The sequence below is a fragment of the Acomys russatus genome, chromosome 25 (assembly GCF_903995435.1).
Source record: "Acomys russatus chromosome 25, mAcoRus1.1, whole genome shotgun sequence".
NCBI classification, from domain to species: domain Eukaryota; kingdom Metazoa; phylum Chordata; class Mammalia; order Rodentia; family Muridae; genus Acomys; species Acomys russatus.
In genome coordinates, this window is record NC_067161.1 from 28,370,689 (window position 1) to 28,397,300 (window position 26,612).

At 42.9% G+C, this 26,612-nt stretch overlaps 1 protein-coding gene across 1 annotated transcript; it reads left to right on the forward strand.

Annotated features, from left to right (window-relative positions):
• Positions 1-1,538: 1,538 nt before the first annotated feature.
• On the forward strand, positions 1,539-18,033 carry LOC127207878 (hepatitis A virus cellular receptor 1 homolog). Its single transcript, XM_051167259.1, has 6 exons — positions 1,539-1,587; positions 4,601-4,939; positions 12,076-12,125; positions 14,597-14,705; positions 16,622-16,656; positions 17,863-18,033. Exons 1-6 carry the CDS (start codon positions 1,539-1,541, stop codon positions 18,031-18,033), a joined length of 753 nt encoding a protein of 250 aa, XP_051023216.1.
• Positions 18,034-26,612: the final 8,579 nt, after the last annotated feature.

The following is a 26,612-nucleotide window of genomic DNA, read 5'->3' on the forward strand; positions in this document are numbered from 1 at the left end:
AGTCAACATGAGAAATAAAGAAGAAACCTGTAGAAATAGTCAGGCACTCTTGGATTAAGCCCTATTTATTTAGGTCAGTATCTATAAGTAATATGAAATACTATATAATAATATGGAAATGGAAGCAAGGAGGTGAGGGCATAGACAGATATATTTGCAGTGTTGTTCACTGACTTTTTTGGTTTGAAAATAAGGAAAATTTTAAGAAGGAGCTTGTATACAGTGTAGTCGCAGACATTTGAGGTTTTGTGTTACAGGAGGAACTAAAGTTTGCTTTAGTTGGAGTGTTGGAGATGAGAAGGGAGTGGTTGGTCCAGGAGGATGAGCAGTTTTTAGAAAGCTCATTTAAGTCTGACTGCCCAGGTTAAAATTGCACCATACCCTATCCAAACCTGCCATTAAAGCTCTCTCACCTTGCTGCATGCTTCCTTTGTTTCCCCACCCCCTGTTTATCAATGCAGGGTAAGAGTGATTTCTATATTGTCTATGTTTTGTAAACAGATATTTATTTCCTAGATAGATGCAAGTTACATGGGACCAGAAGTCTATGAGTCACTGATAGAATCCTATGTATTCTATTTAAGACAGTAAACACATGCATGAGATAAGTAAAATTTAGCTTTATATTAAGGCTTACTATAGTAAATTGGATACATTGTTATTTTACACATCTATGATTTCAAAGTTGTTATAAACATATTTTTATGTTTACAAACATGTTGATTTTAATTGTGTGTATCTGTGTGTGGTCACGTGTGTGAGCACAGGTGTCCAAGGAATGTTTGGTTCTTGTGCATTTCCAGAGCTAGTGTGAGCCTCCCAACCCGGTGCTACCCTAACCCTCTCTTGGGTTTTCTGTAAGAGAAATAGGGCCTCTTACCCAGAAAGATTCTGCAGTAGCGTACTAGTGATATCTAGTGAGAGCATTATTTGTTCACACTCTCTCAGCCTCTGTCTATTAGTGGTAACAGTGGAATTAAAAACAAAGCTTTCAAAAGCCTTGTATTTTGACATAGATGTGACAATGTGCTTAGGCAAAAATGTGTCACACTCTTCTCAGTCCATCTTAGGGACCAATCATGGTAGCTTCTGAGCACATACAGCTCTGAGTCCAGCAGAGGGCAAGTGTACCATCACTAGAAGGCTGGCCCTTGCTTAGGGTCTTACCGACAGAACACACTCTTCTCCTTGCCTTCAATCTTTCTCTGCTTACTGTCTTATTTGTGCTAAGATCAAGAGTGAAATTGATGGCTGTACATGGGGAAAGACTCAGAAAGAAGAGGCTGTTTGGGAGGGTGGCTTTCCATGTCCGTGGGAAGGCACAGAGCCTTCACCATGGGGGAATGTACAGAGCCCGGACTGAAGCCTTTGATGATGGGTTTTTCTCATCCCCAGCAGAGCAGACCCTCATGATTCACCCTAGCTGGGAGCAAAGATAAGTTGCCCTTCTGAGAATTAAGACAAGACTTGTCCAGAGTTCGTGTGGGGAGGACCACATCCAACCAGAGTGTCTCCTCATCACCTTTCACATCAACAGCATGATGTATTATCAAGTCCTCATTTCAGGCCTCATACTCCTCCTCCCAGGTAAGTGAGAGTTGAACTGGGGGATGCCTCAGAAGATGGAGGTTCAAAAGAAAAATATGTTCCCTTTGGGTTGGTACTATAGCAAAGAGCCAGGATGAGATTGTAACTCCAAAGAAATTTCTTAATCTATCAGATTTAAAAATAAGGTCCACAAGGTTGTCACGTAAGGAGTGAATGAATATATATTTATGTAATATTCAAGCAAGGATGAGTACATAGGCAGTGCATGAGAGCTAAAGAAAGGACATGAAAGCACTACCTGACCTTTACTTGGCCTATATGCCACTAAAAAGCCCTCGATTTCAATCATTTAATTAAAAAAAAAATGCTAGCTGAAAACATTGTGTAATATAGGGAAAATAGTGAATAGCATATTAAATTTTTTGAGATGGGTCCAAAAATAGCCTGGGCTGCTCCCAGACATGAAAGGCAACTGAGAACGGCCTCAAACTTCTGATCCTCCTGTCCCTGCCTGCTAAGAGCTGAGATTACAGGTGTGAACCCCTACATCGGGCGCAAAGTCTCCATTTTACAATCTGATCTCTATAATTTGATTATGATAACATGTATTATATTTGTGGTCTTAGAAAAAAAAGTATTAAGCAAAATCAAGTAATGAGTGCCCTTGAGAAATACACACCTGTTACACATTCATTTTATAAATCAAGGAATATGCTTTCTCAGACCTAAATGCCTTGGTCTGAGTGTAAGTGACTAGTCAGTGACACTTACAGTTTACTGTCTTACGCTGTTTGCTTTTTTGTTTCTGTGCTGGGATCCACCCCAGGCGCTGGTGTGGGCAGGGGAAGTGAGCATAGTACCCTTGAGCTGCATCTCCAGCTAACAGATTTCCTTACTCAGAAGCAGTTGGTAACACAAAATTCTGTCCAACATCTCAACGGATACATATTAAAGTTTTTATTTTATGTTTCAAAGTTGCATGATTCAATCTTTGATTAATATTCAGATTTTGTGCTGTTACCAGTGAGTGTTGGTCGGGTTCTGCAATGTTACCAACATGTGAGAAGGGAATCATCATTCAGGCTTTGTTTTGTTTAGTTTTTAATGTTTAAAGGACTGATCCTAAAGCCCCAGGCCTCCCTGATGGTTGTATAAAGCCCAGCCTGAGCATGGCCTGGTGGTGCATACTTTAATCCCAGCACTGGTAGACACAGGCAGATCCCCATGAACTCAGGCAGCCTTTTCTACATGCAGAGTTCTGAAGACTAAAGCCATCCAAAGTTACACAGTGAGACCTTGTCTCCCCCACCCCCAAAGAAAACCATACGGATAAACAAAAGGCGCTCTGAAAATTGTTTCTGAAGTTAGTGAAGTCCTACCTTTAAATCAACAATGCTGAAAAACAAACACAAACAAAAACCAAACCAAAACACAAACAAACAAAAAGACCTGGGCTTTGCTCTTTGTATAGGAGAGGTAAGTTGTTATGGCCAGAACTCAAGGTCCCCAAAGACCACTCAGAAGCTGCTTCTGATGCACATGAATGAGGGTTGTTTATTCGAAGCCCATGCAGGGGCTCCCTCCCTCATCGATGCAGTGGATTGGGAACAGGAGTCCCGACCTTAGAAAGCGTATGGGTTCTTTGGGCTTTAGACAAAGAAATGGGTTTTGCAGTATGTGATTGGATGACATTTGTGGGGGGAATATTACCCTTTAAACTGATTGGTACAAGTCTGGTGCAAGACCACAGACAATTAACTTCTAAGGAATAACTTTCTGGGAGATCTGGGGGAACGTTTGGACTTTTAGTACTTTCCTGTTTTCCTGCTGATTTGTTACTCTGTATCTCTGTGCCAAGTGTATCTTCTGTGGGTGGGTGGGGGGCAGTTTCAAGATCTGCAGTTCAGGAGTAGGTCATCCAAATACAGAAATAAAAGTTTTAAGCAAAACCGACTTACTTTGGTCTGTGAAAATAAAGAGTGATTTCATTTTCCATAGCCTTGAGGGGAAGATGGAAGGTGGGAGATGTTGAGATAGCATCACATAAGGCCAGGCTGGTCTTCAATTCACTTCGAAGTTCTAGTTTTGCAGGTTCCATCACGATGTACAACATTTGGGAGAACAGTTTTGAATTTTTTTTGTTGTTGTTGTTTTTGTTTTGCTTTTCGAGACAAGGTTTCTCTGTGTAATGGCCCTGGCTGTCCTGGACTCGCTTTGGAGACGAGGCTGGCCTCGAACTCAGAGATCTGCCTGCCTCTGCCTCCCAAGTGCTGGGATTAAAGGTGTGCACCACCATGCCTGGCTTGAATTTTTTTAGTTAAAAATTTGAGCTAGTATCAGTGGACATGCTTGTGGTACCATTTCTCAGGAGGTAAAGGCAGGAGAATAAGAAGTGCAAACCCAGCTGGGCTACAGAGCAAGACCCTGTCTACAAACAAACTAATAGGTCATTTACAGTGGTTCATGCCTTTAATCCTAGCAATCAGAGTTCTATGAGATCTAGGCTAGCCTAGCTGTGAGCACTACATAGAAGAAAGTAAGGAGAGAAAAAATGGAAATACATGAATATAAAACGAATCAAACTCCAGTGTCGTGGTGCATGCCTTGAATCCCACCACTCAGGAGGCAGAAGCAGGCAGATGTCTGTGAGTTTGAGGCCAGCCTGGTCTACAGAATGAGTTTCAGGACAGCCAAGGCTACAAAGAGAAACATTGTTTCAAAAAAAAAAAAAAAAAAAAAAAAAAAAACCCAAAGGGGGGAAATAATAAACTACAGAAAATTGTTTTATCCACACACACATATCCATTACGTAATCACACTGAGGATTAAGATAACAGAAAACTGCTTATTATAAGAATGCTAAGCTATCAGAAGTCTACAAAGAAAAATGAGAAGAAGGGTTAATAGAGCGAAAGTCTCCCATGCATCATGCGTCATGCATCAGCTTTAATACTTCGCTGAGGCAGAAAGAAAAATTGGGAATGAATGAGGAAGTCAATCAACTGTAGGAAACAGTGAGTGTTCGTTCTCACCTCTACCCTTGTATCCACAGCCGCTGTGGGTTCTTTCCCAGAAGTGCATGCGGTGGTAGGTCACCCTGTCACACTGCCATGTTCTTATCCTGTGTCTAATGGAATCTCCTCCATGAGCTGGGGCCGAGGGGCATGCGCGTCTGATACAAGTGGACAAACATTTATCTGGACTGATGGCTACAAAATCTATTATCGGACAAACAATCACTACCAGCTAAAGGGTCAGCTTCTTCAAGGAAATGCGTCCTTGACAATAGAGAGTGTCGCTGAGAGTGACAGTGGTCTCTACTGCTGTCTAGTGGAAATGAAGGGATCAGATAGTGTACGGAGACTGACCTTCTCACTGCAAGTTCAGCCAGGTAAGCTCGCCTCATTTCTTTGCTTAGTTCTTTCAAGCAACCTGAGTTGTCTGCTGATAATTTGTTCTAATCTTAGAACAAGGAAACGAAGGTTCTTATGAACCTTCTGTGATTAAATGTTTGCTTTGTATTCTTTTTAATGAAATAATCTCATGCTGTCCTTTGATGGCCATGCTGCAGCCTCTAGATGTCTCCTGCTAAGAACACAAGTAAGGCCCATCACATCCAGGCTTACATGCCCCTTGGGAGCACAGAAAACAATTTATGTGCTTGGATGAAGCTAAAAGTCTCTCTTAATACAAGACCATGAGCTATAAGTCGGTGTCCGTGTCCTTGATGTACTTGGGACAGTCTTGTTGAGCCGTGAAACCGCATTCACGTTTCTGCCCTGAAACACAGCGGGGAGTATTATTTAAGGTGAAATGACTTGAACTAGAGGGCATCCTCTGTCTCTGAGGTAATGACCTGCAACACTAAGACACCTGATCTCAACACTGGAAAGTTGTAACAGCTCTCACCTGGAATGCAAGCAATGCAGGGCGCTGCTGCTCGGTGGAGCTGGCGTCAACAGTGCTCAGCTGACCCCTGAGCACACGCCACGGGTGTAGATGGAGAACTCTTAACTCTCTTTCCTGCCTTGGGCTTTTGAAATAGGTCTCACATCATGTCACAAAGCTGTCACATTAGACACAAAAATGTTCACATGGGAGTTTTTTTTTTCTCCCAATACCTGCTCAGTGGTTACTAGTGAGAAGCTCATGGAAGCCCCAGTTCTTAGCTCATTACAGTTTCCTTTTCGATGCGGACATCCCTTCTCATAAAGGAAGGTGAACATGAGGCTGTGACTTCTTGTGCCGTTTCCTGACCTCCTTTACTAAGGGCGTACACTGACATGAGAAGCCAATAGTATCTGTCTGTTTTCTTTTTAAATTCAGACCACTTTGGTAATTGCTCAGTCCTATCATTTGCCATTTATTTTTTAATTTTTACTTTATTATTATTTTTTTGGTATAGGGTAACACTGTTATAGTCTGGTTGACGTCCATATGTAGATCAGGCTGACCTCACATAGACCCACCTGCCTCTGCTTCCTGAGCAATGGGATTAAAGGCCCACCTCACCTTGAAATTGTTGAAAGTGGACCTGTTATCAACCCTTGAAATTCTTTCCCAGGTCAGTGTTTAAAAGTCCTTGTCTGGCTAGTTAGGTCCACAGGAGACACTGCCTTATCCTTACCAACCAATCCTACATTTTCTTGTGATTTAAACACACTGTCTCAGGATCCACATCAGCCCATTAATACTCTCCAATCTACCTGGGAGAGAAAAAAAAAATGCGCCAGAGTAAGAAAAGAAAACTGAGCAGAAAAGAACCTGAGCTGGTGCCTTCTTTTCAGGTTTTTGTTCTCATTACGATCTTCTGACTAGATTTCGTTGTGGTTTTGTTGCGTGTTTGCTTCTCTCTGCACTTCAGAGTTTCATACTTTCCAGGGTGTGGTTTAGGTTGTTCTTAAGCCTCCGGCTACACATCAGACTGCTTCTGCAAATTATGGTCTGGGCAGGCTAGGTTTGTAACAGACCCACTCCCTGGTGTGAATGGACTTATGGCATCACAGCCACACCCAGTCCTTGCTGGGTTGTCAGCTGATTGATGTGCTTGCTGATGAACACCTATTTTTCGGTTCCTGAACCCCAAATACTTACTATCTGGCCCTCTACGGTAAGATGTTTGAGGGCCCCTGAGATGGCTCAGTGGCTTGTGGCTAAGCTTAATGACCTGAGTTCAGTTTTTGAAAGCTACTTGGTAGAAGGTGAGAACCAACTCTCTCAAGTTGTCCTCTGACCTTAACACACTGGCCATGGAAAAATCACACTCTGGGGAGGAGGCAACAAAAATCAGTGAACAAATATTAACACGTTTTAAAATTTAAAAGTGGGCTGAACTCTACTTCTATTAGCTTCCTGCATGTAACAAGTGAACACATATTTTTCTTTTCTTTTTTTCAATGGAGAAAGCATTCTATACTCAAATTGCATTGCATCCACTAGAGAGAAGAATGTTTGAAAGAGTTGATCTCAGTTCCTGGGTTTTATTTGTAGGTAACTGAGTTAGGATTCAATGAAGTGTTCATGGGAAAACTTGTCACCTGACAGAACAGTATGTGCTCCTGCTGGGGTCCTCACTGACTGTTTCTTCCAGGCACTGTTTTCTCATAATTCTGGTCTTGGGTCTCTGTGCACTCTCAAACCATCAGTAGCTATTTGGAGTCTTCTTGCACTTCTGATTTTCTTGATTTGTGAATGGGTTGAACCTGTGTTATCCCAAAATCCCAAATCTGTAGTACTTCAAGATCTAAAACCTCTTGGGCATTGCCTTAGTAATGCACCTGGGAAATTCAATACCATAACATTTTCATATGCAGACATTTATTAAGAATTTATTATCTAACCTGTAAGCTATATGTATAAAGTATATGCTTATAAATGCCATATCAGTTCATATTTATACTTGCGTCCCACCATAAGCTATATGTACCTATTATAATATTTTCAGAAATATCCAAATTCTGAAACTCCTGGTACCACGCATTTTTGGATAAGTGATAGTCCTACTGTTTCTCTTAAATTGTTTTAAAAAAAAACATAGAAGATGATATCTACTCTCTATCTCAAAGTACTGACTCCTTGTGTTAGGCTTTGCGTTGGATCTCTCATGGGCCAGCTAGCCTAGGTAGCCTTCAGCTATGATGCATCACCGTGTGATGTGTCCTCTCAGGGCTGACTGTATTGAACATGCTGAGCCTAGAATCTGTGGGAGAAGTCAGTCACTTACCAATGAAAGGTAGAAAATTAGTTCCAGCCCCCTGAGGATCTGACAGCTGTCATTCATGAAGTGTTTCATATGAACACCGGTCCTGTTCTTATCTATGTTGTCAGTGCAGCTGCCTCCTGTTGGTGAGCCTGTGTCTACTGCCCTTCCCTGACACATCCTAGTTGGTCAGTGACAAAGAACAGAAGTTTAGTAGTTGACAAAGAACAGAAGTTTAGTAGTAGAGCCTCTGCCTGGAATAGCTTCCCATTGGTGTGCAGTGTGGATGTAGCAAAAGACTCTTCTTTCTTCTTGCTTGACTGATCCTTACTTTCATATTTAATTCTAAATTCAGGAGTTCCAACAAGTTCTTCAAGGAGACCTACAATTTCAAGTAATAATAATGGACCTGGACCTACTCCAAGGAAACCCAGAGCTATCCCAAAGAAACATATAACTATTCCAAGGAAACCCACAACTATTGCAAGAAGACTATCAATTGCCACAAACCTAACAGCTACTCCAAGGAGACCCCTCACACTAAGAAAACCCACAACTACTCCAAGAAGACGGTCAACTACCACAAAACCAACAACTACTCCAAGGAGGCCCATAACTACTCCAAGGAGACCAGCAACAACCATAAAACCCATAACAACAACCATGAAGCCCACAACCACTCCAAGAACTCCCTCAACAACCATAAAATTCACAACTACTCCTATAAGACCCTCAACAACCACAAAAATAATAACAACTTCAAGGAGACCCTCAACAATCCCCAAATCTACAGCTACTCCAAGCAGACCAATAACTTCCATAAAACCCTCAACTACTTCAAGGAAACCTGAAACTACCACACAACACACAATTATCTCTACAGGACCCACACATTTGCCAAAACCAACCAGAATCTCTTCATCTACCCTACCAACATCAACACACATGCAGACTCCCAAACCAGGTAAAACTCGTGTGCTTCAAGGCCCAGAGTCCTTCTCATGAGAAGTGGTGGGACACACAGGACACTAAGTCAGAAATACAGCATAGGTGAAGTGTTCTCAACTGGGTCCTAAACAACAGCTTCACACGGTCAGTGATTTTTTTTCCTGTCTTAAGTTACACTGAAGAAGATGGAGAACACCCATCTCTTCAGATTCCCAGCGTATTCACTAATAGCCAGACTTAGGTGGATAATTGATCTAAGATAGCTAATGAGGATGATGAGAATGTTGCTTAGAGGGCATGACTTTCTGGAATAAAAATAGGGAATGACTTACAACTAGGGTCAGGGTAAGAAGACTCTGGACCCTTTACATCCATTCTGAAATTGGTCCATGCGCTTAACCTGTAGTTAAGTGAAGCTAACATTTAGCACTTCCTGAGTACCAGGTAGCATGCTACATGCTTTAAGATGCAGTGTTTAATTATCAGACAGCTGTCTAATATAGCTTGGATCTGTCCCTGTCTTACAGTGGCAGAACCAGCACAGAGCCAGAAAGTTCATGATGCAATTTATGAAGACAGAAAGTGGTTCAGGCTCTGTCTCTGATCTCTTGAATTGGAAGCTGCTTCTTCTAATTCCAGGGCTAGGCCTCCTGCCACAGGCACAGATGTTTGGAGGGTCTGTCTTGTATTCAAATCCTCACTGAAGAAGACTTCTTCTTCTTCTTCTTTTTCTTCATCTTCTTCTTCCTCCTCCTCCTCCTCCTCTTCCTCCTCCCTCTTTCTTCTTCTTCTTCTTCTTCTTCTTCTTCTTCTTCTTCTTCTTCTTCTTCTTCTTCTTCTTCTGTTTGTTTTTTGAGACAGGGTTTCTCCATGTTATTTTGGCTATCCTGAACTAGCTTTGTAGACCAGGCTGGCCTTGAACTCACAGTGATTCTTTGCATCCCAAGTGCTGGGATTAAAGGCATGCACCACCACTGCCTGGTGAAGAAGACTTCTTAAGTCTCTGTTTTTAGGGGCAGTTGGTGCTTTCTAATGTTTTGCTTTCAACTTATTTGTGAAGCAGAAAGTTTCAAAAGATTTTTTTTTGTTGTTTTTTGTTTGTTTGTTTTTGGCTCTTTTGAGACAGGGTTTCTCTGTTTAGCCTTGGCTATCCTGGACTCTCTGTGTTCACCAGGCTGGCCTCCAAGTCACAGAGATGTGCCTGCCTCTGCCTCCCAAGTGCTAGGATTAAAGGTGTGTGCCACCATGCCCAGCCAAAAGATGGTTTTTTTTATACTGATGATTTAAGTATTGGATTTAAAGTCTTTGGGGATTTGGAATGTTTATTCTTGGGCTGGAGATATGGTTCCATAGCTAAAAGCAAGTACTGCTCTTGAGGAGCTCCTGAGTTGGCTCCAGGCACCCACACTGAGCAGTTCACAAATGCCTGCTGTACCCTTGTATGCCTCTGGCCTCCATAAGCTTCTGAAATAAAATGTAGAAACCCTTACACAGATGACATATCTATATACATGCAACTTAATATAAAAATAAATATTATGCATATGCTTTGGCCGACATCCCAAAGTTCATACTTCAAATGCCTAAATACATGAATTTAGACTTAATAGTAATGAATAGTTTGTTAGAGATGGGGGAAAGCTTGCCATCCAAAGACAAGATTACGGCAAATCTTTTATATCCAAAAGTGAAAAGATGGGTGTTAGAGAAACACTTGAAGCTTCCTAAAACCCATCTATCTCCAGAGTAAGGCTGCATTCTGAGGGGCATCAGAAGGGTCATCACTTTTTTCTAGAGCAATCTGATGGTAGATATTGATTTTCTTGCCTCCTGCTGGCATGGTGTGTACATCAACCAGGAGGACCCTGAAGGACTGGGCTACACTGAGTTTGCGCTAGGTTATAACTGTAATTTCAGAACACAGGGTTTGTAAGAAAATCCACTTTGTTCCAGGCAGCTGCACACACTGTAGAACTGTGAGGGCTTCTCAGGACTGATAGAGCATCTCAAAACTTACCTTTTGGTGTTTCAGAGGATGGGATCATGGGCTGAGTTTGGAGACCGTGGATGAGTTGAAAACAGAGATTTAGAAAAGAATGACAGAATATGTCTTCGTATGTCCTGCTGGCTACTTTGTTTTCTTGAGAAAGGTTCTCAACTTGGCTGGCAGGGAACACATTATATAGACCAAGTTTGCCTTGAAGCCATAGAGGTCTTCTTGCCTCTAGTGACAGCGTTTGCCACCGTGGCTGTCAGTATCAATTAAAATTTTATCCTGCTTCCTTACTGAGTCACTCACTCTTATACAAGGAAGGCCCTCTTTCTGGTCCCATCTATGACAGAGCCTAGACTGTAGATGTTGCCTAAACTTAGTCATTGCCTTTGGCTCCATGGAAGGGATCTCCCAGTGAGTAAAATGTAACCAGAGTAATGCGAAGGCAATGCCAGCTTTACAAGTACTTGGGATTTCCATAGACCTGAAGTGTTTCCACTCATTGTTGGACACTGTACGTGTGTGTTACCAGCAAAGATGTCTTTCATTTGGTAAAACTAGATATGAATAATTATCTGATGTGTGTTTTTTAATGAATAAAATTTAATTGAGGTGTTCATGGTTAGGATGTAAGGCATTTGTTTATTGCAGTTACTTGGCAGAGGAAGAATTCTGTTTTTGACACACAGATTTTAGAAAACATAAAAAAATATAATCTGTTCCAAAAATAGGTGTCTCAGAAATGCCCTGATATGTGAATAGAGTTCAGTGACTCCTGGGCCAGAGGAAATCCGGATCCTCACATTGTATGAGACATGTTGGCTTGTGGGTAATATGACAGGTGATTTCTAAAGCAATTCCTATACAAAGTGACATAGTATGTGAGAAGACACTATTATAAATGCCATGGTAGTTCCACTGACACTGAGTAGAGTCACCTGACCTTTGGACATGCATGTGGCGTTTGTGCACTTACCATTCTCAGCTCATATGGATAAAGTAGGACCTTAAACTGTCCCACAGCTGAGTTCTTTGAGACTTGTTGATAAACCTGGCCATGTATTTGTATTTTTTCAAAGAGAGAGAGAGAGAGAGAGAGACAGACAGACAGACAGACAGACAGACAGACAGACAGACACAGAGAGAGAGGGAGAGAGAGAGAGAGGATTTTCCATCAGACCAGAACATAAAAATTAAGATGTACAACTCCCTAGAGAAATTCAATAAAATGTTAAGTATTTAGTATGATACTCTGTGTCCCTATAGTATTTGATTATGTTATTTTAACTTTCATTTCATTATAGAAAATGGTGTGAATATGTGTAGTGTCTCTAGTGAAAATCAAACATTTTTGTAATTATAATTAATTTTCATTCTTGTTGCACAGCTTGGACTGACACTGCGACATCCTCACACCACCCTTGGAGTGATCACACTGTAAGTATATCCCACTCTGTTGTTAATAATGAGATTCACTTGTCTGTCTTTCTGATCATGCTGCCTTTAAGCATTTTGTCTGTCAAATTAGTTCATAGACTTTTGTCTCAAAAGAGGAAAAAGAAATAGAAGAAAAAAGAGTCAGGCATAGTTGTTTATGCCTTTGTCTTAGAACTCAGGTACCTGACACAAGAGGTACCAAGACTGAGAATAGCCTGGGCTACCAGGACATCTTGGGTTACATACTGAAATTCTGGGGGCTGGAGAGATGGCTCAGTGCTTAAGAGCATAGTCTGCTCTTCTACAAGTCCTGCGTTTATTCCCCATGGTGGCTCATATATTAAGACCCTGTCTGAAAAAACCTCAGAGACACAAGGACAGTGTTCAATATATGATAATAAATCCATTAAAAAGAAGAAAGGAATTTGATTCCCAAGATGGGTGATAAGAAGCAAGTTTGTAAGATATGCCCAATAAATGATATTTTATACAACAATGGAGGAAGGTAATGACACAGAGAGGGGTTGACTGGTTTTCTGGTTAAAAGTTAGGTTAAAAAGATAAAAAAGGGCTAACCAAGAGAGAATAAACGAACACACCATATTAGTGTGTGCTAGTGTAATGTCAGAAACAGTCACGCTACATTGAAAGTACTGTTAACTGAGGGGACTTGTACAGTTTACACAGCCCTGCATGGTGCAGTTGTGCCTGAGCTTGGTTAACTGCAGTACAGCCATGCTTACAGCAAGAAGAACTAACTTCCAACTCCTGACCCTCCTGCCTCTACATTTCAATCTTAGGACTGCAGGTGTGCACATCCACACTTAGCAACAGCAGCCTACATCTTTTTTTTTTTTTTTTCAAGAGAGTGTTTCTCAGTGTAGCCTTGGATGTCCTGGAACTCACTCTGTAGATCAGGCTGGCCTCGAACTCACAGAGATCCACCTGCCTCTGCATCCTGAGTGCCAGGATCATAGGTGTGTACCACTGTGCCGCAGTTAGCATCCTACATCTTGAGCCTGTAGATCAGCTTCCTAGACTCCATCTCATGGGAGGATTGAAAAGAAAATGTAAAGATGAATGAAGGAGGATAGCCATTGCTTCTACTCATAACCAGGAAACTTCTATAATGTGAATGTTCACATGGGCGTGGCAGACACACTTGTAATCCAAGCACACAGCAGGTGCAGGCAGGAGGATCAGAAGTTCTTCGTTTTGGTTACATAGTGAGTTCCAGGCCAGCCTAGGATACAGGAGACCCTGGCAGAGTAACAAACCTTGTTTTCTTCTATACTCCCAGAGTGCTTGTCAAGAAGCACCTGAGAGTACTTACCTGAGCCCCCAACTGAAGCTGCTGTTTGTAGCTGTACAGACAGAGCTCCCAGGCTGAGCTAATGTCTCCATGGTCTCCCTGACTGAGTAGAGGAGCTGGGCTTGTGATCCAGAGATGAGGCTCCTAGACGGGCAAAGACCTGACCTCATGCTCCACTCCCTGCAGTTGGACCATCTCCCGGGTCTGCTGAGGGCAGGAGGTTAGTGCTGAGCTATGAAAGGGCCTAAGGGGATGCCTGGCCTGTCTCATGCTTACTGCACCTGTGCTGACCCCTGCTTACCTGCACAGGGGCACTAGGGTAGAGTCTGCATGTCTGTCTCATCTTAGGGAGTTAATCAGGGTGCACCCATGAGCAGCTTCTCCTGAGTGGTTCTATAAAGATGTAGATCTTGCCTGGCATGAGGATCATGGCTTTGATCGCAGCCATTAGGGGACATGGGCAGGTCCATCTCTGAGTTAGAGGCCAGGTTGGTCTACATGGAGAGTTCCAAGATAGCTGTGGTTCTGTATTGAAAAGTGAAACCTTGTCCCAAAAGGAAAGAACAGTAGAAACTAGAATTGCCTTTAAGATACATCAGCTCTAAGAGGATAGACAGGACACAGTAGCTGAGCACATTCTAGCAACATCAGAGTGTCAGCTTATAAAAGAGCCATTGTTTTTCTCAATAGAGGAATAACCCGCTAAATATTAATCCTGATATAATCACTTTCAAGATACGCAGCCATGTAGTCACCTCACCTCAGACCACATAGAAAACATTTTCCTCCTCCTCCTAGATGCTTTGAAGTTTGCATCGTCTAGAGTTCCACAGCTTAGTACCAACTCAGGATGCTTCGTTTTACTTGCTTGCTCTACTCTATTACAAAACAAAACAAAACAAAAACAAAACACACACACACTCTCTCTGTGTGTAGCTCTGGCTGTCCCAGAACTGCTGTGTCCACTAGACTCTTCTGGAACGCTCAGACATTCTTCTGCCTCCACCTCCCATGTACTGGGAACCAAGGCGTACACTTCCACATGCCTGTGCGTTCTACGATAGCCACTGCCAGTGGAGGGAAAAGTCTAGGTTGAGGTCTAGGATGGGTTTTCTGCTCCTCTCAGTTGGTGCCTCTCCAATTACTGGTGTTTCCTTAGGCGGTGGCTCCTACAAAACACGCCCTGAAGATCCTCACTAAGGGCTTCTACATCGGAATCTCCGTGTTTGCTGCACTGCTGATCCTTGCAATCATCCCGACTATCATGTGTGAGTAACTTTATCACAGTTCCCAGTGTCAGGGTCTGGTGCCCCCCCCCACCTCTGCCCCGGGTGCAAAGCCACTTAAATGCACTGAGCTAGCGTGCCCAGTGGGGGTCCATAAAGATTTCTTTTGTTAAGTTGTAAAGCTTAAATGCTGGTGGCTCTCTTCCTAAATATCGTTGTTTGTTTGATTTCTTTCTTTCTTTCTCTTTTGAAGTTTTGAAGCAGGGTCTTCTATACCCTAGGCTGCCTTTGAACTTATTGTATAGCTGAGGGCAGCTTGGAACTTCTTAACCTTCTGCCTTTATGTTCTGGGCTTACAGCATATGTTTTATGTTATTTTAAATATTTACTTATTATTATGTCTACATTGCTCTGCCTGTATGCCAGAAGAGGGCATCAGATCACATTATAGATGGTTGTGAGCCACCATGTGGCTGCTGGGAATTGAACTCAAGACCTCTGGAAGAACAGTCAGTGCTCTTAACCTCTGAGCCATCTCGCCAGCCCATGTTTTATATTTCAATTGTTGGCCACCTCAAGAGAATAAATTCACATCTTTAATAAAGAAATTTCATGTGGAGTTAGAGAGATGGATCAGCACTTAGGATTGCTCTTACAGAGGATATGGGTTCCATCTCAGTTCCCGGTTGTGTGACTCACAACTGCCTATAACCACAACTCCATGGGATGCCTCCAGATTTAGCAGGTACCATCTCTCTCGTGCACATAACCACACACACACACACACACACACACACACACACACACACACACACACATTTTTTTTTTACAAATCCACTGTACATATGCCCCCCCCCCCCAAGAATGAGAGATAGATAGAGAGAGGGGGGAGGGAGGAAGAAAGAGAGAGAGAGAGAGAGAGACAGACAGACAGACAGACAGAGACAGAGAGACAGAGAGAATACTTAAAGTAAAAGATGCTAAATGCTATGGAACAAGAATTTATTGCAAAGGGTTGAGATCTGGAACCAAGAGACCATTATAAGACCCATGGTGTGTCCTATCCTGGCCTGGGGATCTGAGTTTGTCCCCACGATCATACTGCTGAATGTTCTGGAACTTACTAACAGAAGAGGCAAATAACACATTGGAAGGGAAACTGCATGACTACAGTGCACTAGAGTTCTTTGAGGTTGGTGCTCAGGCCTGCAGGGCCCTCTCCTGCAGGGTTTGTGGGTGCGCACACGGTGTTTCTGTCTGTGTAGCCTATCCCCTGTGTAAGGGCGTCAGCCATGAGCTATTCTAGACACTGTACATGAACTTATTACTGAGCTATTCACATTTCTGGGCAGGACTTTCGGATTAAGAATACACCTATGAAAGATCAGGATGTTTCCCTCTAATATTTGGAACTTGAATATTTATAATGATGATTTAATCTGGCTCTGGGGGTTGTTTATTCTTCTCTGATGGAGGGTGGTTACTGGGAGTCTTAATGTCTTTGACAAGAAGGGAAATGTGAGGAGTAGGTGGTGGCACACAGCTCCTGAGTTACATTATGGAAGGAAGAAGGTAAAGCCAGTAAATATAGTAATGCTAGTAACATTTTTAAAAAGGGTCCTTGATGGGAAAGACCATTTGTAGGACCTTGTGTCTCAGGTGGCCTGCAGAGTCCATGTTTACCTCGTCCCCCAGCAGCCAATTTAAAAACCTAGATTCATTGTTTCTGCCAAAGACAATTTACCCATCTCATTCTTGCATGTTAGGAATGCTGTTTGGGTGAATACACCAACTATGAGTGCAGGAAAGATACTTCCTGTGGGGTACACGGTCACCAGGGAATGGTTCAATTAAGAAAAGAAACAATACCCCTGATTAGAAGAAATTGTCATGAATGTTTTCAATGAAGTGTTCAATTTTCCTTCCAACTCCTCCCAATTCCCCTCACCTCATTTTAGACTGCAGACACCTGAGAAAGAAGAAGAGGCCAGAGAGGTAAGCTTCCTCAGCTTATGTTGATTGCTTTGGAACTTGCAGTCTTATAGATTGTTTTCCTTGTTCCTTTCTTTCTTTTCCTTCTCTTCTCATTTCCCCTCCCTCTTCTTTTGAACATTTACTTATTTCTAACTATTTTTTTCATATAACATTTTAGTCATGTTTCTTCCTTTCTGCCAACTCCTCAATGCCATGTCCCTACCAACCCATCATTATGCTTTCTTTTTCTTACACACACACACACACACACACACACACACACACACACACACACACACAAAAGGAAAACAGATAAGACCCACAAGAAAACAAAAGCGAAGATAAAAAAATATCTCCCATAAACACCAGCTGTTCTTTCCCCAAATGGTTCTCCTCCTTACAGTGCCTGCTGTTTTATGCATGTGCTGTATGGAATAGTGTGCCATACATGGATGTAGTCTGTGCAGTTATTTCCCAGACTGCCAGCCCATGTGGAAAGGCACTGCTTTGTTGCTTTATACATTTTCCACTCCGTGTTAGTATTGCAGTGTGCAGATGCTATGCAGATTTTAAAACCATTACTTTTTAGAAAGAACTTATTTATTGCTGTGGTGGGAGTTGGTGGTGGTGATGGTGGTAATGGTAGTGGTGGTGGTGGTGATGTTGTTGGTGGTGGTGGTGAGGGTGATGGTGGTGATGGTGGTGGCAGCATGTCTTTGTGTGCACACAGGTTCCATGGTACCTGAGGTCAGAGGATGTCTTTGTGGAGCTGGTTCTCTTCTTCTACCTTTCCATGGGTCCCAGGGATCAAGCACCGGTCTCTAGGCCCCCTAACCCTTCAACCAGGCACTCTAGCTCTTTCTGAAGGGTCCCAGTCCTGAGCTGTAAATACACAGGTCATCCAGTTCTTTGCCCAATTCCCACAATGCTCATCCTGGTTTGGTAACTTGGTATGATGTTAAGTGCCTGTGGTTTTAGATTTTCCAATTACATGAGTATATGGATGTATGCCGATGTGGGATGTTTTTGTTTGAATATTTCTTAGTTGGTCTGATGTTTATTAAGCAAACTTTGTTATGAGTTAATACCAGGTCCCTGGCTGCTGCTGTTGATTCCCTGTTACAGTTTTGTGAGTGGGGATCTGCAGTCCTGAATGGCCCCCAAAGCTGAATCTTAAATGAAAGCTCTGCTCAGTTCTGAAAAGTGACCTTCTTGTTCTTTTATCAACAACTCTCTCTGCAGCTCAGTTGTCTTCCAAGTTCATCAGAATGAAGCTTATGAAAGTACAGTGTGCCCTCAAGCCAAAGATATAGTCTATGTTACTGAAGACAGTTTTCATTCAAGGATTAAATCCCGGTCTGAGATGAAGTCATTTCAAAGCTGCGGAAGAAAGTAATGGATATAACCCAATGGGACACCCTTTATGCTGCAGGGGTGTTTTCTGTGTCAGTTCATCTGGTGTTTCCACTTGCCATCAGTGGTGGAGAGGCTGGCCCTCCAGCTGTTCATATGCACAGTGACTGTTAATGCAGTGCTCAGTCTTGCTACACCTTGGAAGCATTCTTCTAAACAAAGACACTTTAGAATTTCATGTGTTCTTTGGACCCCATAAGTCTTGTGTCCATAAGAGACAATCATCAGCAATGCAGGAAATGACCTTCTATCTTATTTACTAAAGTTATTAATCATAGAGGAATATATGTATATATAAAATACAAAAAGAAGAGAGGAATAAGATTTAACTTGGTTTTTTTTTTTTTTTTTTTTTTTTTTTGGTTGCCCAAAGGGCCTTAAGTCCTGGGAACTGCAAGTTTTAATATCTCTAGTAGATAAACAGAAAAGAGTCTAGAGGTACGCATGCTTTCTAATGGCTCATGAAATATGAAATATGATGCGTTGTTAAATGGTTTATCTTAGTAGAAGGATGGGTGATTCATGTCTGGAGAAGTTGCCATGGTGATTATGGACCAGGTAGACATCAGGGAAGAAAATGATGGACCAAGGGATTGAGTTCATTAGTGCTGTTTCCCCTACACTGCTGTCTCGATGCTCACTGTTCCTATGTTCACCCACTGAGCTCTGAAGTGGGTGCTAGAAGGAGGCAACACAGCAACGGAAGGAGAAAGGAGAGAGCAGGATCTCTGCCTGAGAGAAGTCCTGTTCCAGATGACTTGGGACTATCACTGGTTTCCTTCAAAGTTCTAAATTTCTAATTGTTGCCGGGACATGTTTATATTTCAATTAAATACAGAAAGACGAAGCAGATAGATGTTTTACATTTATAGAGATGAGATATTATAGATATTGATCTTCATTCAGAAATTTAGATCCAACAAGATAGGAAAGATGTTTACTTCAAGTTTACCAAATACAAAGCCAAATCACTATGAATGTACATTTATATAATTCCTGATTGTCTCGTGGTTCTTCCTGCTGTATGTAGTTTATTTTATTCATGTAATAATATAAATGTATATGTTAAAAAGAAACATAATACTAATAATAATAAAGGAAAAAAGAAAGACAAAGCAATTTTCATAATGAATCAGTTTGTCACAATCAATGAAATAGTTGGTCTTGCTAAGAGTTAGCAAAGGCTGTTGCATTGATGTCTTCATTGCTTATTTGATGGGTGACAAGAACAGATTTTCAAGGGAGTGTTAATTTCTACATCAGTTTTCTGCCTCCTGAGTTCTGGCTCCTCCTGGCTGTTCTCTTATCTGCACATGTCTTCCTTGCAACTACACACACACACACACACACACACACACACACACACACACACACACACACGGAGAGAGAGAGAGAAACACATGCATTCACACACACAACCATGCATGCACAAACACACTAAAGTAAATAAAATGTAATTAAAAATTTTAAATTTAAATGATGATGTAGAATAAGGCAGAAGAGACAAATGCTTAGAAACAGATTTGGTGATGTATTTGGTGATTTACATAAAGCACCACTTGTACTGGCTATTTGCCAAGAATGACCTCACTTGTTCCCAGCAATGGAAATGGCCTGGAGAAACAGTGGGTCGGTCATTCCCCTTGACAACCTGCTGACTGACCCATATGCTTCCATTACATTTTGCTTGCTTATCTGCCCCATTTATATTATTTCATTATTATTATTTAAATGTTTGCTTCCTAAGAAGAGAGGGAAATACTGTGGATTTCCATATGAGGGGAGTTGGAGAGGAACTAGGAAAAATTAGGGGAGGGGAAGCAGTAATCAGAATAGATTTATAGAAAAGAACATTTCAATAAAAGCAAAGTAGGAAAAAAAATGAGAACACCAACTAAGCCCGGCATCAGCCTTTTGGGAGCCACATGGCATTGGTCCACAGTGCTGTCTCCTGCCTTGTACTTTCTATAGAACTCGGGTGCTTATTTGGAAGAAGTCCACTACAACAAGAAACTATCCCAGTACAAGAAGACTATCTTTTAGGGGAACAATGGCCACGTCTTATTTGGGAAAAACCTGTGGATTTACAAAATTATTTTAAAGGTTAGAGGTATTTCCCCCAAACAAGCCAGAGGTTTGTGTGATCACCCTTGGATGGAAGAGGAGGCAGGGACCCAGAAAACAGGAAAGCCCTGGCCCAAGACACCAGGCTAGTTTGTGACTACAGGAGAATCCTAACACATGGTGCCTTTCTCACCCCAACATGGTGCAAAAGGCTTGGTTGGCCAGGCACTAGGGTGCACACCTTTAATCCCAGTCCCTTGCATGCAACGTCAGCCATCTACCCCTGAGCTATGCCCTTAGCTCGTGTGCTATGAATCTTACACAGGAGAACATACACATAAAGACACGCTTAACAAACCTGCATAACCTAGGGGCTGAGACTTGTGTAAAAAGAGAAAGTTCAGACTTTAACTCCAGAGAGGATAGTGTTCTTGTTTTGAGGGTGGGGCTCGAGCACTTGTTGACACTTTGCATGTGATGCTAATAATGAGTCAGGGACTTGAACGTCTGGTCTAGGCCTTTCTTCCCCTTCCCTAGACTGGACCCTTGAGTTTGAAAACATGTGGAAGGTACATCGCTGGCCTTTGCAGGTGAGGCCTATTAATGCAGGTCTTCCCATCCCACCCCAAGGACTGTAGCTAGGGAAGGCATGTGATAATCCATGTTTATTATGATATCATGATCCACAGGTTACACTGATGGACAATGGGGACATGAAAAGACCATCACCTAGTCTGGTGACTAATTTCAGGTCTAATTTTTCATCATTCTTTATATCAAGGATTTGGAGCCTACAGCAGTAGGTTCCACTGTGAGCTTGAGTCACATTCTCTATGGTCAGGGACATGACTCCTTTGTAGAAATTTCCTGTTAGCTGTTAGCTGCTGGAATTCTGATATATCACATTTCTTTCATTAATGCACAACTTTGCACAGTGTGACCAAGGACAGGGTCCCTTGTCCCAGCACACAGGCACAATGTTCCCGTGGTAGCTAGAATGTAGCTTCAGGACAAATAGGTACTCTTACCAACCTTCACTATATATTTATCTACCAAAGACAGAGAAAGGAGGCAGGCAAGACAGTGAGGTAAATGGGTCCATTTCTGCAGGTAATGTGTCACAAAATAAAAGGAAACTATGGCTGCTGTGTTGGGAGGAGAATTGGCTGTGCCAATGATTTTGTGTCTTGAGCAGCAGCAGAGAACCCTCTTTTAACATTTACTGCGATCGCACAGGCCTCTAATCCTGGAGCTTGGCAGGTGGAAACAGAAAGATCCTGAATTAGAGGCCAGACTGAACTATATTGCAAGTTCCAGGCTGACCCGACCTGCGGGGTTCGACTAAAACTTGGGAGAGAGGTCACCTGTTGAAAAATGCAAGACACAAAGAAGGAGAGCAAGTCTGATTGATCAAACTCTCAAACTTTATTAGTCAGGCAGCAGCTTTTATAATTAAGAAGGCAGGGAAGCATATTGCTATAGCAACCCAGCTGCAGGCTTTTCTCAAAACACAGGGAATTCCAGGAAGGGTCATAATGTCCTGCCACACAGAGTATCTGGCTCCCTCTTTGTCTAGTCTAGCTGCAAAACCATAGCAGGGTTGCTCCATCTCTATCTGTCTTTAGTCTAACTGGTGACCCACAACAGGGTCAGCTAGTTTCTTTCAAAGATTTATTTATTTATTATCATGTACACACTGCTACAGATGGTTGTGAGCCACCATGTGGTTGCTGGGAATTGAACTCAGGACCTCTGGAAGAGCAGACAGTGCTCTTAACCTCTGAGCCATCTCTCCAGCCCCCAGCTAGTTTCTGATGAAAGGCAAGCTCTAGGAAAAACAGAGACTTAAAGGTGCAGGCTCTGACAAGACGGCTGAACATTGGCCATATGACCTGTTGTCCCCAACAAATTAACAAAGCAGAAATGATGATTTATGTCCGTACTTTATGTACTAAGGTGTCTGTGGCAGAACTGAGCTGAGTTGAGGCCAGCCTGAGCAACCTAGGCTCCTTCCCAAAAATGTCTGCCTCCATTGTTCTGATGAGAACTTGCATTTCTCTCATTTTTCCATGTGTTGTGTTGTGTGTCCTTGGTACCTCTGCCCCCTTTAGTATCATAGCCCTCTAAGAATATTTTTCAGTTCTCTGAAATAAAATCCAGGGCTAATGGAGTCAACACTCCTGAGAAAATGGACACTGTTGGCCAGGAAGTTGGCTCAGCTATCTGGCTAGTTGTCCAAAGGAAAGGTCACACAATTCACATAATTCTCTCTCTCTCTCTCTCTCTCTCTCTCTCTCTCTCTCTCTCTCTCTCTCATAAAACCTCCTGACAAAATAAAACTAGTAGCTTACAAATTTGAAACTCCTCATACGTAGTATTGAGGTTCAAAATAAGTTCCTTTTCAATAACACACATGTATATGATAAAGCATTCAAAATGCGTGATAGGTTGTGCAAGTGTGCCCCTCTCCCAATTCTATCCATTCCCCAGCTCCCTGCCCTAGAGCACAAACATTAAAAGATGTCCATGCACTGCTCTTCCCTGGCAGTGCTTGCACACATAATTGTGCACCATGATTTTCTATATAGCATGTGATTGCCAGCAGTCTATACAAGGTGGTTCAATTAGGGTCACTGCTTGTATCATGGATATGCCAAATTTCTTACCTGGTCCCCCATTGTTGGACTTCTAGGTTGCTTATAGACATATGCTATTACAAATAGAATCACTATGGCCGTCCTTGTTTCTCTGTCTTGCCCTCTGAAATAATCCTTCCCCAATTGAAAATGTCTAGGCCTGTAAGTAGCAGGAGCAGCAGGAGGACACAGTTGAAGGAAAGATAAGAAAGTGTGAGTAGATGGCAGGGAAACTCAAAGGCTAGTTCTGTGTAGACACAGCTCTAGGTCTCCAGTTAAAGGGCTTCTTTCCCTAATGTCTGTCTATCCTGGAACTCAGGAGGGAGGTGGAGACAGGAGTACTGAAAAGTTGAAGCCATATTGGGCTACATAACAAGTTGTAAGTCATTCTAAACAGTGAGATGCTTTCTCCAAAAACATACAAGTGCATGTGTCGGATCACACCTGTACTTACCAGTAAGCAGTAGCAGCAGCAGCAGCAGGGCACAGCTGAAGGTAAGACATGAGAACGTGAGTACTTGGCAGGGAAACTCAAAGGCCAGCTCTGTGTAGATGCAGCTTTAGGTCTCCAGTTAAAGTGCTCCTTCTCCTAACGTCTGTTCAGAATATCTATTCCTCAGGATACTATGCTGGAGCTCAGGAGGGAGGTGGAGACAGGAGAATTGAAAAGTTGAAGCCAGAAGACCTACATAAAAAGTTACAGGTCGCTGGGCATGGTGGCACACGCCTTTATCCCAGCACTCGGGAGGCAGAGGCAGGAAGATCAATGTGAGTTCGAGTTCGAGGCCAGCCTGGTCTACAAAGCGAGTCCAGGACAGCCAAGGCTACACAGCGAAACCTTCTCTCAAAAAAACCGAAAAAAAAAAAAAATTACAGGTCATGAGCAGGGAGACACTTTCTCCAAAACCAGACAAGTGCGTGTGTTGGGTCACACCTGTGGTCCCAGTGCTCAGGAGGCTGAAGCAGAAATACCATGAGTTCCAGCCCAACCTGGACTGCAGAGTGAGGACAGCCTGCCCGGGACGCAGAGGAGCCCAGGGCTCCAGCTCAGGTGGTCGTAGGCTGAGTCTGTCCCGTTGCTGTCAGTTCCCATATGTCAGCGTCTTGATTGTTTAGGCACAGGACCCTGCCATGGGGAGAATCGTGCATCTTTTCTGTGAGCATGCAATAACAGGGTTAATGGAAGTTGACAATCAGAAAAACGGGCATCGTTGCCCATGAGAATGGCCCATCTCTCTGGGATCTGAGCTGGGAGTCTGTTTATTAGCTGAGAAAGGGGTGGCTGAACCAGCCCAATAAAGTGGGAAAAAACCATGATGAATAAGAAGCTTGTACATTTCCAACTACTCAGAGGTTGTTTCATTGTTTCACATCAATTCCTTTCAATACATTTATATGGTCACATCTATATAGGGAATCAATAAAGCCATATAAAATATGTATGAAATCATGATTTTCTTTTAAAACTGTTCCCATTCCATGCTGCCCATTCTGAGCCTAAGCATTAAAAATTTCTTCACACAGTGCTGTTCCCTGACATTGCATGCACACACAGACGCCTGCTGTGGGCATGAACGTAAACCTTGATTTTCCCCCTACCGTTGTGACCTCCGACATTAGATACCAGGATGATTAGTCAGGTTCACGGCTTCCGTCATGGGTACATCACACTTATTTACCCAGTGTCCCACTGAAGACATTAGCATGCTGTCAAACGCGCTGTTCCAAGCATCATTGCTAGCACCACCCTGCATCTCCCTCCTGCCATCTGTGACTTATCAATGCCATTACTGCTCAGTTGTGCACTGACTTTGCACATCAAACTCTCCAGAAAAAAAGTAAAAATACTAGGCCATTCTGGGAAGATGTTTGCTGCGCATGTGTCCTATAATAGACTACCTCAGCACCCCTGCTGGCTGGAGCAATTCCCTCACACTAAAGTTCACCATAGATCCTGGCCAGCCCTTCTGGACCTGGTGCTGCCTGAGCTGTGGGAAAAGGGAGGCTCCAGTGCTGAGGGTCAGGGCCTTTAAAGCCTGTCTGCTCCCAGGCCTCGGTGAACTTCTCTGCAATTTCCACTGTTCCTTTCAGCAGTGGCATCGACCACCCTCCTCAGGCTAGAAATCCCTGCTCCACAAGCAGCAGCCTCGCCATCCTGGAATCTCAGGTGGAGACCGAAATCTGACATCTCACACCATTCCAGCTGCTTCTTTCCAGTCAAGGTGTCAAAGGCCACTCTGGGCAGGGCGGCCAGCCTGAAGCTAATTGCTTTACAGTAGCCTGGGGAGATGCAGATCTTGTTGGAGTCTTTATTTCCCTTGCTGTTGTTGTTCAGCTTTTTATCCTGAAATTATGTGGAGCTGTAGCAAAGTCACAGGACCTTGTAATCCATTCTGTTTCCTCTTATGTCAGCAGTGTACACATCGTGGAACCTTGAAGAAAAAACAAAGACATTGGCATGATATGGTTAACTGAGCCACGTTCCTTACTATGTGTCCTAGGACTAGTTCCTCAAATCCAAATGTTTAGTTGCACATGAGTGAACTTCCAGTTTTGGGGCAGGAACATTGCTGATGTGGTGTCAGCCTGGTCTACATAGGGAGACTCTGCTTCAAAAACCAAACCAAGCCAACTAACCAACCAAAGAAAAATGCCAAAAAAACAAAGGTGAAAGTATAGGTCAGTAGTATACATGAATAAATAAACATAAATAAATAACATGTACAGATTATGCTAATCCTTACTGAAATATAAAAAATAAAAAATGAAAAAATACAGTACAAAAGACAAATAGGAAGCTCTGTGCTCCAGAGCTGGGGCTAATGGAGATGGTGAGACCAGTTCAGCTAGAGACTCGAGGTTCCTGGGTTACATCAGACCTCATCTCAAACCAAATAAAGACAAAACCTGCCAAGCATACATTACAACAACACAGGTTTCTGTGTAGCCTTGCTGTCCTGGACTCACTTTGTAGACCAGGCTGACCTTGAACTCACAGCGATCCACCTGCCTCTGCCTTCCGAGTGCTGAGATTAAAGGTGTGTGCCACCACGTCCGGCTTTTGCGCCATCACTCCCGGCAAGCTCAACTGTCAGCCTGAAATCCCTCGTTCTCATTCTCATGTCCCACTCCCATGCTCCCCAGGAGAGATCTGTGCAATGGCTTTGTCCTTCTAGACTAGCACTGTCCAGGCCCAATACAGTAGAATTACATAAGCATTTTTGTCTACTGTCCATATTAAAAAGAAACTGGGGGTGTGTGGGGGGCTAGGACTTCAGAGATGGCTCAACAGGTAGACATGCTTGCAGCTCAATGAGAGTCCAGACTGAGCATCCCAGAACCCACACAGAAGACACCGCCCCAAGCACAACACCCCAACCCTGCCTTAAAACAAGAAGAGGGCACAGGGGGATTGCTGTGGTTTTGTGGCTCCAAATTCAGGGAGAGATCCTGACTCAAAGGACTAGGCAGAGCAATCGAAGAGGACACGAGACATTCTCTTCTATCCTACATGTGCATGCGCACACGCCAGTACAAAGACACACTTGTGTGTCCACACAGGAATAAAATAATACAAAGCTAAAACCTCCATTTAGCACATGTTAGTATATTGTGATTCTTCTCAAATATTCCAATGATACATAAATACAAGCTTCAAGGCCAGAGAGATGGCTCTGTGCTTAGGGTTAGGGCATTGCCTGGCCTTGTAGAGGAGCCAGGTTAGGTTCTCAGCACCCATGTGACAACTCATAGCATGTATCTCCAGGTACAGAAGATCCAAGGTGTCTGTGGGCTCGTCCATGCACATAATGCACAAACATATACTCGGCTCTCACCACTGATATTCATATAATTAATTTAA

What these genes read in the sequence shown, in the direction of transcription:
- LOC127207878 (XM_051167259.1), top strand. Translation starts at nt 1,539, where the DNA reads ATGATGTATTATCAAGTCCTCATTTCAGGCCTCATACTCCTCCTCCCA. An exon ending in CCTCATACTCCTCCTCCCAG is followed by an intron (nt 1,588 to 4,600) that starts GTAAGTGAGAGT and finishes TTGTATCCACAG; the next exon opens with CCGCTGTGGGTTCTTTCCCA. An exon ending in ACCCTTGGAGTGATCACACT is followed by an intron (nt 12,126 to 14,596) that starts GTAAGTATATCC and finishes GTGTTTCCTTAG; the next exon opens with GCGGTGGCTCCTACAAAACA.